General features: G+C 32.6%; 1 protein-coding gene across 4 annotated transcripts in view; it reads left to right on the forward strand.

Moving 5' to 3' along the window:
* The window catches only part of CBLB (Cbl proto-oncogene B), a 192,031-nt gene that overhangs the window by 97,679 nt on the left and 81,960 nt on the right, over positions 1 to 12,392 (forward strand). For all 4 annotated transcript variants that reach the window (XM_063095375.1, XM_063095381.1, XM_063095390.1 and 1 more), the window contains exon 5: positions 9,546 to 9,702. In XM_063095375.1, the coding sequence (XP_062951445.1) occupies positions 9,546 to 9,702 (157 nt within the window). The remainder of the gene's footprint in view (positions 1 to 9,545; positions 9,703 to 12,392) is intronic.

The following is a 12,392-nucleotide window of genomic DNA, read 5'->3' on the forward strand; positions in this document are numbered from 1 at the left end:
AAATATAAATATAATTTCAGTATTTTCTTTTTCTGGAAACGATTATCTTGTGTAGTCCTGGTGTTTATGATAGCCCCTCCACCCTATACTTTAGAAACTGATCAATAAGAGAAAATGGGAAAGAGATAAGGTAGGAGGCTATTATAGAAAACTAGGTGGGGATGATGGCAGCTAAATTGGAGAAGTACATGAATTTGGGAATAACATGAAGGTAAAATTAACAGGACTTGATTATTAATAAGATGTATGAGGTGCAAGAAAGGAATCAAATGTGATGCTTCAATCTGGGATTTGAGCAACTGGGTACCATTCACTGAGATAGGAAAAATAGGAAGAAGAGTAGAGTCAAGGATAAGTTCAGTAAGCCTGTGTTCAGTTATGTGCACCTAAAAGAAATCCATGTGGAAGCATGTATTAGTAGGTTACGTATACAGCCTTGAAGCTGAGGAAAGAATATAGAAGGGAAAGAGGTAGAGACTTTAGAGTTGCCAGAACACTTATGAGTTTGCAGACTGACAACCTGTGGAATGTTTTCCTTGGTCTCATGCAATATTTAAGTGTTAAAAAAAAATAGTTGATAACTTTTTAAAATTATTGGTTTTACACATTTTTTTAGATTTTTAATTAAATATTACTTTTTTCATTCTAAGATTTAAAAAATTTTTTAACTTATACTGTTATTTTTTTACATTCTAAGATATTCACAGAAATTATTGAATTTCATTGAAAAATTGGGAGTGATGGTAACACTCCAATAGTTCAGTATGCTTTAGAATTGTGACAGGACAGCAACTGGCTAGACCTAGGTGTCTTCTGTCCTCTTTAGTTGTTCTCTCTTCAGTTCATCATTTACATTACATTATCTGCCTGGCCCCCAGATATTTGAGTTTATAATCTCTGAAAGATATGTGAAACCATTGGACTAATTGATATAGACTATTGAGAAAGGGGTAGGGAGAATGAAGAGAACAGATCCTTAAAGAATTCTGATTAATTAAGTATATACAGAAAATTAAGGGATTTTGGAGGAGTCACTGGAAAAATAGGGAAAAAATCTGGGGAGTATGGTGGTATAGAAGGTAAAAGAAGATGGGATTTAAAGAAAGAGGAAGATGAACCAGGTAATAGTACAGAAAGATCAAACTAGATAAAGACTTAAAAGTTGTCATAGATGTAGTCACAACAAGGCATTGATAACCTGATTTATTTTCTCTTTCTAAAATTCTGGAAGACTCTTATATGACCAAAACTTTTGTAGGCTCTATGTGTTTCAATGAGTAGGTGTTCTGAGTTTTTGGTGTGCATTGATTTAGATGTTTTGGGTTTTGCTGTGCACAGAGTAGGTTTGTTGGGTTTTAATGGGCACTCAATAAGCGCATTGTATTTTGCTGTGTACTATAAATAGACCATTGTTTCTGGACCTCTACTGAGACTGTTTGTGTGTAGCCAGCCAGGCTGGGAGGTAGAGTCTGAGACTATGATTTCTTATTTTGAAGTTTCTAAGCTCTCTAATGAAATTGTGACCTTGTCCTGTACCATCTAACTCGTTTGTATTCAGGTTTTGGCTACTTATTTTACCTCCTCATCTTAAAAGTAATTAGTTATCTTTTTCTTTTTTCCAGTCTGCTTTGCTAAATGAGGAATATTCATTAATGCTATTTGCTGAGACTGTTAATGTTTTCTAAACAATTCTGAACATTAAGCCAATCATTAAAGCTTCTAAAATTGTGTTTCTGAGTTGTGTTTGCAGTATCATTTAAAAATTGTCCTGTGCAGGGTCCTATTAAAAAACAAAACCAAAGTTCACATTTCTCTGTTTTTCACTTCTAGTCAGGTGATCAGTTTTGACTTCATTTATTAAGACAGTTTTTAAGCTACTTAAGTTCTCATTCTCAGAAGTTCTTATGTTGTACATTTTTAGTTTCCAAAAAGATAAGATCCAACACTTCTGAAAATATTTTAATATAAGGATTCACAGCTTTATCATTAATGTTATGTTTATTTCAAACTAAAAGTGAAATTACATTGTATTTTAAAAAGAGACCCCATATGAAAATATCTAGAGAAAGAATTATTTTTTTATAAAGTGTTTAATAATGTGCCTCTGGATTCACAGAGGTCCTGCTTAATCCCTTTGCACATTTGTTCTCTTCTCTGCTACATGTGTCTACCTTTTGTGGGTAAAGAGAGAGAATTTTTCCCTCTGGAGCAGAGCACGTTAGCTTACAGCTTTGTAAGATGGAGATGTAGTATTTCTTTCTAGATGGAAGGATGGGCATGTTTATTGCCCATTATAAAGGATTTGGGTTCCTTAAGTTCTACCGTCTACTTCAGTAACAAAACTTATGGTGTATGAAGGTGTCAACTGGTCCTCTTTGGATCCTTCTTGGGGAATTAGAGATTAGGGAACAAGTGCAAGAAATTACTGGTACTCTGACCACTGCTTGTGCTGTGAGTAACAAAATCCTTTGGCTTTGACTCAGGAACCTGGTATCTTCTGCCAGCATCCATGAAACTGTGATAGGCCAACTTGTTAGCTTGCAAGTAGTATAGAATCTGACTCTACAGTCCTCTAGAATTATGTTCTGTTTATAGAGACACTGATTGTGACTAAACAGCAATGTAAATAAAACTTTTAAAAATCAGTACATTGTTATTTATTTTTCATTAATAGACTGCTAATGATTCATCTTTCTATTTTTCCTTATTTTGAATGTTGGTTATTAGTGCGAAACATAGTAATTGTTTTCCCTTTGTAGTTTTATTTTGCTTTGATATTCTTTAATAACAAAGCAGTTTATTCAAAATATCGTCAGTAATTTCCCTTATTAAAGGGACTTTTTGGTGGATCTGATTATACACACTACGTAAAACAATCTCACAGTCTCCTCTCAGGGTTTTACAGATGTTGTTGGAAGTTATTTCTTTTGCCTCAGTTTATCTTATACATCTAGAAGGCTTTACCCATTGCTCGTTAACTGCCTTATGTCAAAGGATTTATGAGGAATTTTGTTTTGTTACTCACTTTTTGGTTTGTTTGTAAGTCTGAGCTCTTATTGCTAAAGGGAAGATCATTTTAAACCCTTACTTAGGCTCTTCTGTGCCAGGAATTTCTAATTTTAGGGTATATAATTTTCTAATTTTATTTTATTTGACCTCATCAGATCAAAGATTACCTTGCTATGACCCATGAGATATTGCATCTCATGAACTTATCAAATTTACTGAATTTTGAGAGAAAATATACTGAAGAACAGTCATGTTTTAGAAAGAAAAGAACAAATATCTGTTGTTTTAAGAGCAGAATCTTTCTGTTATACTATGGTCAATGGCTACTACATGGGAAAGTTAATGGAATTCTTACACGTTTTCATAGATTGTACTTGTAGCTTCTTTTCCTATCCCTTTTCACCAATAAACTTTATTTTCAAAGTTGGAAAATAAATAGAATTATATATAAAGTAAATTTTATGGCCATGGTAAATTTGTTGTTTATTATGTTCAAAGGTTAGGTTGTGAGACCAGTTAGCATCAAATCTATCACATGAATTAAGTTACTGGGAAAAGCAGGAATAATGCTAAAGAAGCTATTTTCCTTATCCATGCAACTTTACAAAAAATTTTATGACTTTAGATTTAGATTTCAGAATATGAAAATGAGAATGACTCTTTTCCACTATAGAGAAAAGTAATGTTTGTCTACACTATAGACAAAATGTTATGAGCTTTTTGACAAAGAAAAAGAAATCTATCACAAATACCCAGTGTGTCTGTGTCTTTCTGTATGGGAGTCAGGAATTTTCCTTTGTAAGGAAGAATGGTTAGATCTAATTATGAATATTCTTGGTAACCATGGTTACCATCCTTCCAAAGATAAGTTGTTGTAAGGTGACAGTTTGACCAGAGAGGTTTTAATATGCTCTCCCTGTGGTTTGCTGGAAAACAGTAATAGCCTAAGAATCTATTTTCATGTCATTTGAAAAATAGAGTCATTATGGGCTGGCCAATTAGCTCAGTTGGTTAGAACACAGTGTTGTAACACCAAGGTCAAGGGTTTGGATCCACATACTGGCCAGCTGCCAATAAAAAAAAATTTAAAAAGATTCATTTCATAAAAAGATTGGAATGTCAACAGTCTTAGGAATCACAGTACTAGTATTTTGCACCCATAATAAAAATACAGAATGTCAACATCTTAAGAATCACAGTACTAATATTTTGCATCCATAATAAAAATTAAAACATGTCAAATATGTTATGATATCCTGTTATCTTATGTCCAAAGCTAGCCCTCAATTTAAAGGTACTAACATTGAACATATCTTCGCTGATCAAGGTGAATTTTTTGACGACATTCACATAAAATTTTTGAAAAGGATGGGTTAATATAGATAGAATAGATGTTCTGAGCCAGAGTGGATTTTAAAGAACTTTACGCCTTCCCACATTTCTTTCTTTTTAATCTTGGATTTTTAATGTAATACATTTTATAAGTTTAATATTTAATGTGTATAAAGAATAATAAATGAAGGGTGCGGAATTCTCCCGAGTGCGCCACGGGGCCGGCCCTGCATTTGTTTCTAAAATTTCAGTTTCGTGCTCGCTTCGGCAGCACATATACTAAAATTTCAGTTTCGTTTCATCTATTGGTCTATCCTTGTACTAATGTTATATTGTTTTAATTAATGTAAAGAGTGAAAGCCTGTCAATGTCATTTTGATTGAAGATCGTCTTTCTTGTTCTTGGCTCTTGGAATTTCTCTATAAAGTTTAGAGTCAGTTTATCATTTTTTATTACAAAAATGTCTCCTGGAATTTTTGATTGGGGTTGTATTAAATCTTAAGAACAATTTGAAGAGAATTGACATCTTTATAATATAGAGTCTTCCAATCTATTAACCTGTTATATCCCTTTATTTATATCTTTTATATCTCTGACTGTGTGTGTGTTTGTATTATGGCCTTGCTTATCTTTTGTTAACTTTATTCCTATTTATTTGATTTTTTTCAGATAGGATTGTAAAAATCAAAATTTAGAGTTTTATTTTCTAGTTATGTATTACTAATATATAGAGATACAACTTTTTGTATATTGGTCTTATATTCAGTAGCCATGTCGAATTCTCTTATTTCTCATAGTTTATTCTGTAAAATGTTATGTATTTTCTATACCTATAAAGCCATGTTATAGGTAAATACTATTTTAATTTGTTTTTAGTTAATACTTCTATGGTTACATAATATATTTTTTTAAGTTTTAGAATCTTTTATTCCTTTAACTCATTAGAGCATATTACAGATCTAGAAAGAGTGAAAAACCTTGAACAAACTTAAAAAATAAAAATTTTAAAAATCACTTATAATCCCTCCACAGTCCGGTTATCATTTGCTAAAACTTGTGATTCTCTTTCCAGATATTATAGGTAGTTTTGAATGTTGGAGCATACAGGGCATAATTTTTAGAATACTACTGTCATTTAATAATATGCCATGGATACTTCTATATGACAATTTGGGGGGGGGAGGGGCAGCCAGTATTGGGTTCCAAACCCTTGACCTTGATATTATCGACAATAAACATTTTTCTGTACAGTTTTTAATTGCTGTAAAATATTCTCATCTGTGGATATATTATGTCCTGCTATTACTGTTGAACATATTTGTTTTTAATTTTTTGCTGTTATAAACACCACTGCATTTAGGAGACTAGTGGATGAGTCTTTGCCCTGATATATATTTTTTTGGATATAATTTCCTTAGGCAAAACCCCTAGAAGTAGACTTTCTGGGTCAAAGGGAATAGGTTTTTGAAACCTGCTGCCTAAGTACCTCCTACAAGTGCTGTGTAAATTCTCATTCACACCGGAAGTATATGAAAGTTCCTGTTTCCAAACACCGTAGCCGTGTTTGATAGTCATGCCTTTGTTATATTAAACGTTTCTTGCTTTTTCATATAGTTGAAAATAAAGCCTATAGTCTTTTATGAAGTAGTAGTTTCATGAAAATGTTTTACCTCTTTTTTATTTTTTGTATCAATCTCTTAACATTTTCTGTATTCCATTCCTTTTTCTTTTGTCTTAAAATTGTGGGATTTTCAAATTATAATATCTGATAGACTCCTCCACTTTTACACAGGCAGAAACAAGCCTAGAAGATTGATTGATTTGTCAATTGCTGACCTACTTATACCTTTTCAGTTCGGTTTCCCTGCATCTGATTGATGCTGTTTTCTCCGAAAGGATACTCTGTTTTTCAAGACCTTTAGAGATAATTACTCTTGTTTTTTGGTAGAGAGACAGGGACCCATTACTTAATAACAGAATTATAATATAGCCTTATCTGTCATGTTCTTATCTCTCATGACTTTATAGGAACAGAACTATCACTTTTTTTTTTTTAAGACATCAATACATTTCTGTGTAGTAGGCATGTAGTAGTAAGCCATTAGCAAATAACAGCTCTTATTCTTATTGGAAGTCTAAAGATCCTGAAACAATATTATTATTACAAGTTCTGGTTATCCACTGGTCTTATATTTCATTCTTTGTAGATTGAGTTATTTTTTGCTTTTCAGTGTATTTTTAAATTAATTAAACTTGCAGTTAGAGGGGTTTATAATTGTAAGGGGTAAATTGAACAGATTAAAAGATTTCTTGATTGGTGAGAGGTTGAAGCTTAGTTGGCCCTTTTATGTTCTATTTCTTTTCTTTCTTATCCCCTTTCTTTTTTCCCAGGTCTCCACCAGCACACTGAAGTTTCTACGTGTTTGTAAAAAGAAAACAATTTGTCATTAATATTTTCTGTCACTTGCATCATCTCTATAGGAAGGGGTAGTAGAAACCACCACTGTCACAGTTTAATTTAAGGTGTGAAAACTGATTCTCTCCCCGATATACTTCAGCAAAGAATGTGGTAGCCACTGACAGTCCTCTTTAGAATGTTTATATCTTTACTGCAACAGTTATAAAATAATCTAATTTTATTTTGTTTTGTTTTGTTTTTTAAAATGTCTTTGACTTGGTTTCTACTCTTCCTTCATGAAACTCTCTTCCTCCTACCACTCCCCTCTCCACCTACTGCACATGGTGGGTATTTTGTCCAGCTGGTCAAAGAAAGGATATCTGTTGTGCCAACTTTTGTGTATGATAAATTAACCAAATATTGCCATAGCTTTTTAATCCCTGTTACTGTCCTTAATTAAGGTTACAGTGAATGCCTGTTTGGGCTTTAGGTTTATCACAAGTAAGCTGATAAAGTCTCATTTACATAAGTACTGTGGATGTATAGCATGTCCCTTTGTAAATTATTCTAAAGTGGTATGTTAGACAAAAATTTTAGAAGTTTATAAATTTTGTATAATTTTCTCTGGGAAGTCACTGGCTACTCAAAAGAGTTATGAGCTACATGCACATTAAATACTGGATTAAGATCAGTTTTTTTATGGTAACAGTTATTGAAGGTGTCTATTTGGTCGAAAAAAAATTTTTTATGCTTTATACACAAAACAAATACTGACGGTTTCTATTTGGCCAATTTATTTATATTTTATACTTTATATGCAAAGCAAAATGCTTACTTTTCCATACAAGAATAAAAACTATACTATTCTTAAGTCAGTAGTTCTTTGATTCCATTTTTTTTTTTTCACTCAGTATTATGGTTTGTGTCCTTTTTGTGTGTTGAGGATTTGAAACTTTAATTTGGAGAAGAAAAATGTCCTTCTTAGGCACTACTTTCATGGTAACTATAATGAAGCTGGACATAATTGCATATTTACTCTTCCCTATAAATCAATAGCTTTGTAATATTATTAAAAGTTTTCCTTGTTCTTTTAAAACAGCAGCATTTTGTTAACATTAATCAGAACCTGACGTATGTTTCTTCTAAATGGCATCTGATGTGGTGTCTCTCTTCAGTTCTCTGTGGTTTCCTGTTTTTTTTCATACATAGGGAAAGGCCTTTTGAGGTATTAAGCCTCATATTTTTCTCCTTTTAATAGTTCATCAAACCTAAACCTTATTTTAAATAAAGCATAGTATTGTAAGCCTGTCTCACTGTTCATTTATGTGACTTCCCACAGACTCCTAGAATTCCTCTGGCCCTTACTGTGTGTCCCTCAACTAGTACTTCCTTGTACATTCTCCCTTTGTATTCTTTAGCATTGCAAATCTTATTTTTGCCCTGAAAGTGTGTGTTTTTCAAGGACAGAGATGGTATCTTGTATTTCTGTAGTTTTATTTCCCTAATAGTACCTTGCCTTATCGATTAACAGATGTAGTAGATCAGTGACTCTCAAAGTGTCGTCGTCTTCCCAGTGGTATCGGCGTCACCTGGGAACTTAACTTGATAGAAGTGTAAGTTCTTAGGCCCCACCCTAGTCCTACTGAATCAGAATGTCTTGATGGGGCAACAGCAATCTCTGTGTTAAAAAGCTCTTCAGATGACAACCACTGCTATAGATAATTATTGAATGCATGTCAGCACTGTCCCTTTATGGTGATGCTTCATTGTGAGGACTAGTATAGGATGGGGCAGAATTTAGTTTATACATCCTGAGTCTTTTATTTCTCAAGAGACATTGGGAGAAAAAAAAACAAACCCTTAGATTTAAATATTTGCTATCTTGCAACAGGATGTATATAGCTCTTATGTTGTCCTAGTGTGAAAACTGTAGTTTATATGAATGGTTTCTTTCTTCTACCTATTTAGGAATAGGCATTTAACTTTCTGAAAGGAGGAAGGTTAACTAAGAAATACATAATGGATGTTAACTAATTTTCATGGTGAGGAGGAACATGGGTAAATGTTGGAAACTGGTCAGATAGGGGATAGGTTAGGAGAGACTTTTCCCTGGATAACATTCTGTGCTCTTCTCAGTTTTTGAACCATTTAAATGCATTACCTATTAAAATTTTTGATGCATGATACTTAATAAAAATAAATTAATGAATAAATGTTGAGTAAATAAATACCCATGAGATAACCATTGTGGTTGGTTAAAAAAATTAAAATTTCCTTTTGTATTAATATGAAAGGTTAGATGACATGTGCTTTTCATCTCTGCAGAAAACATCAAGATAGTGACAGAAATATCTTGATGACTTTTCACCTTAACCTTGAAATGGTGTATACACATTACTCTTTTGCTCAATGAATAAAGGATTTCTACTATTATATGGACCTTGTAACTATTTTTAGAAAATATGGAGGGAGAATTTAATCTTGTATGCACAAATGAAGAGGTCATGACACATAGGACTTTGATCTAATACCTTCTTTCAGATGTGTTTCTGGAGATAGCTTGATAACCAGGGACTGCTGGAGAGAAAAGTTGATTTAGCTTTTTGTCATATTCTTAGCAAATGCAAAATAATTGAGTTAGCAGAACCCATTGCATGTGTTCTGAATTATGAAAAATATTCTCAACTATTTGTCTTTAATACAAGTATAATTATATTAATTTTATGATTTAATTGTGCTGTTTCAATAGAAGCTATGTCTTAAATGACACATGATTCAATTACTCATTTTTTTCCCCCTTGCACAGAACTATTGTGCCATGGAAAGTATTCAGACAGTGCCTTCATGAGGTCCATCAAATTAGCTCTGGCCTGGAAGCAATGGCTCTAAAATCAACAATTGATTTAACTTGCAATGATTACATTTCAGTTTTTGAATTTGATATTTTTACCAGACTATTTCAGGTAAGCTTTATCCTTGCTTAGTCTATTCATTCCTTCCTTTCCTCCTCCCCTCAGTGTGTGTGTGTGTCTGTCTCTCAATCACATGCATACATATGTACACACATGTGGAAAATAATCTCATTCTTGGTAGTCTGTAATTGTAAGTGTTTGGTCATCACTGCAAGTTTAGAGTGAATCATTTGGCTTAAGTTTGGAGGGTCAGGTGCTGTGAGCCTGGTGGTTGCTTGTTAGCTGTGAGAGGATTCATGCAAAAAAGCTTTGTTTTAAGCTTTCTATTGTTTCTCACTTTGTTTTGTTGATTTTTTTTTTTTTTTTTTTTTTTGGCCCAATGGCTTATAGAATGCAACTTTTACAGGTATGCATTTGCCAGAGTTGTATTCCAACTTCTCCCCTTTGCATTCTGAATTCCTTAGGTGAAAAGGGAAATAATAAACTTAGAAATAGCAAACTATTCTGTGTAGACGTATACTGTGGTAGGTGATATTTTATAAATTGTTTTGCTCATTCATCCACAAGTAATGAACATTTTTCCATGTCAGTAAATATTTTTCATCAATGATTTTGAATTTTCAGTTCCTACATAAATTTGCATCCTGTTATTATGTCAGTATTAATTTAACAAAGCTCTCTTTTGGAAAAATTCAGATTTTTTTTCTGCTTTCTCCCTAACGTAAACAATTTTGAGATGAACATTCTTGTTCTATTTTTGTTTTTTAATCAGTTCTCCATAATTGTTTTCACACAGCTATTCAGAAGTGGGTAGCATCATATGGACCTGTCACCTTGTTTTTTTTGCATGTCTTAAAGGAATTAACCTAAACATGAAGACTTGAAATTTGTGTCCTGAGTTTGGCTGTACAAAAGGATACATCTGTGGGATTCAATTCAAGTAGTTAGAAAATGAGAGTCCGCTTGAAGTTTTTATGATTCTAGTAATATAAATTTATAGTAAGTGAGCTAAATTGATCAGAAATGAGGCTTCCTTATATTCTGACACAATTTTTATTATTTTAATCTGAAGTAAGATTTATTGTTTGAAACATGCTTTCAACAAATGTTAGAGTACAATGTTGTTTTCCTTCTTTCCATATTCTATGAATTTTACTTCTCTGATTTATGATTCTGCTTGGCACTAGCCAGCAAGGATTAGGTGACTGATTTATGAAAGAAAACAACATTGCATAGAATTGACTTTTAATTTATGAAAGAACCCATACAAGACAGATTAGCTCCTGTCAATAATACATATAGGATATATTTTACTTTATTACAATTTCAAAATCAAAATTCTACCTTGTGTGCAGGGTAAGGAATTAGATAAATTACTGCAGAAAGTGTGTTTTTACTTATTTTAAATTTATAGTAGTTTTATGATTATTCCCTTGGTATATATAGGATGTCGGCTTATATCTTTTCAAAGATTTTAAAATATATTTTAGAAAAAAGTTGTGTTAACTGATACTGATCCTTTTAGAAAGGAGCCTCTCCTTTGTTTAAAGGTTTTTTTGCAGAATAACACTTCATTTATTTTACATGACACAAAGACATTCTACATATTATGACATTTGCTTCTTCACCTTGTGAAGAAAGAGAGCAAAAGCAATTTTCATACATTAAACCTAACTGCTCATTTTGGGAAGTGTGTATTATTTTTTTGTGGGGAGCCTGGATGACTTTTTTGTATGGGTAATAAATGCTAAAATGCCTCAGAGTTATGTATTAAAAGTATGAGAACAACTTAATGTTGGTTAAATGCTTACCCAAACTGCTACTTATTATGTGCACATATTTTCTTATAAGCTGTTTTACCTTAAAACAGCACAGGCAACCTTAATACGCTAAGGTACGTATATCTTTCTTATGTTCACTGGGATGGGACAGGAAAGAGAGCTATTTCGTTAGAGCTACTGTGAAAAGCTTTAAATAATAAAATCAAAGTATTACCCAGGCCAAAGAATACTAATCTCTTTTAAAACACATGATTGATTACAAAAGTGGCTGAAGAACTCTGATGGGCCTCTATGTATTTCTGAGACTCTTCACTGCCTTTGGTGTCTATGCTCATTATTCAGATGACTTGACTATTATCATACATGTGTCTTAAAATATGCTAAAATTGTTTCTATGCATAGAGAAGTAGATGTTTTAGCTTTTTCTAATCTTTATTTTTTACACAACTTTAAAAATTGATTTTTTCTCAATTTTATTTTACTTATTAAATTTTTATATATTCTATATGAGAAATGTTGAGTTTTGTTAGTACTGTGACTACATGAATGCATATTCTGATATAGATGTGATATTGGTGGTGAATTGGCAATGAATTCTTCTAATTCTAAATTATTGAGGAGGAGTTATTTAGCAGAGTGGGATCTGAAAGTAGATAAGGTACGCTCTTAGGATTTGGGTCTGAATTAGAGAAACTAGTATAAGAGTTTAAAGAAGGGGTTGGCAGGGTCCAGGAGATGAAGTTGAGAATTTCAGAGTGAATGGAACAAGTAAGAAAACTTTCTTCCTCTCATCCCTCATCTTTATATCGAGGCAGAACTTGAACAAATTCTGGGAGTCATTGGAAGAATCTCGCTATGGTTATCTTTGTCTTTCTTCTTCTTTCTTCTGCCTTTACCCTTCTTTCTCCTTTCTAAGTTGTTTAGAGATAGATACTGGGATCAGCAGGTGCTAAAGTCCTG

Source organism: Cynocephalus volans, chromosome 1 (assembly GCF_027409185.1).
Source record: "Cynocephalus volans isolate mCynVol1 chromosome 1, mCynVol1.pri, whole genome shotgun sequence".
NCBI classification, from domain to species: Eukaryota; Metazoa; Chordata; class Mammalia; order Dermoptera; family Cynocephalidae; genus Cynocephalus; species Cynocephalus volans.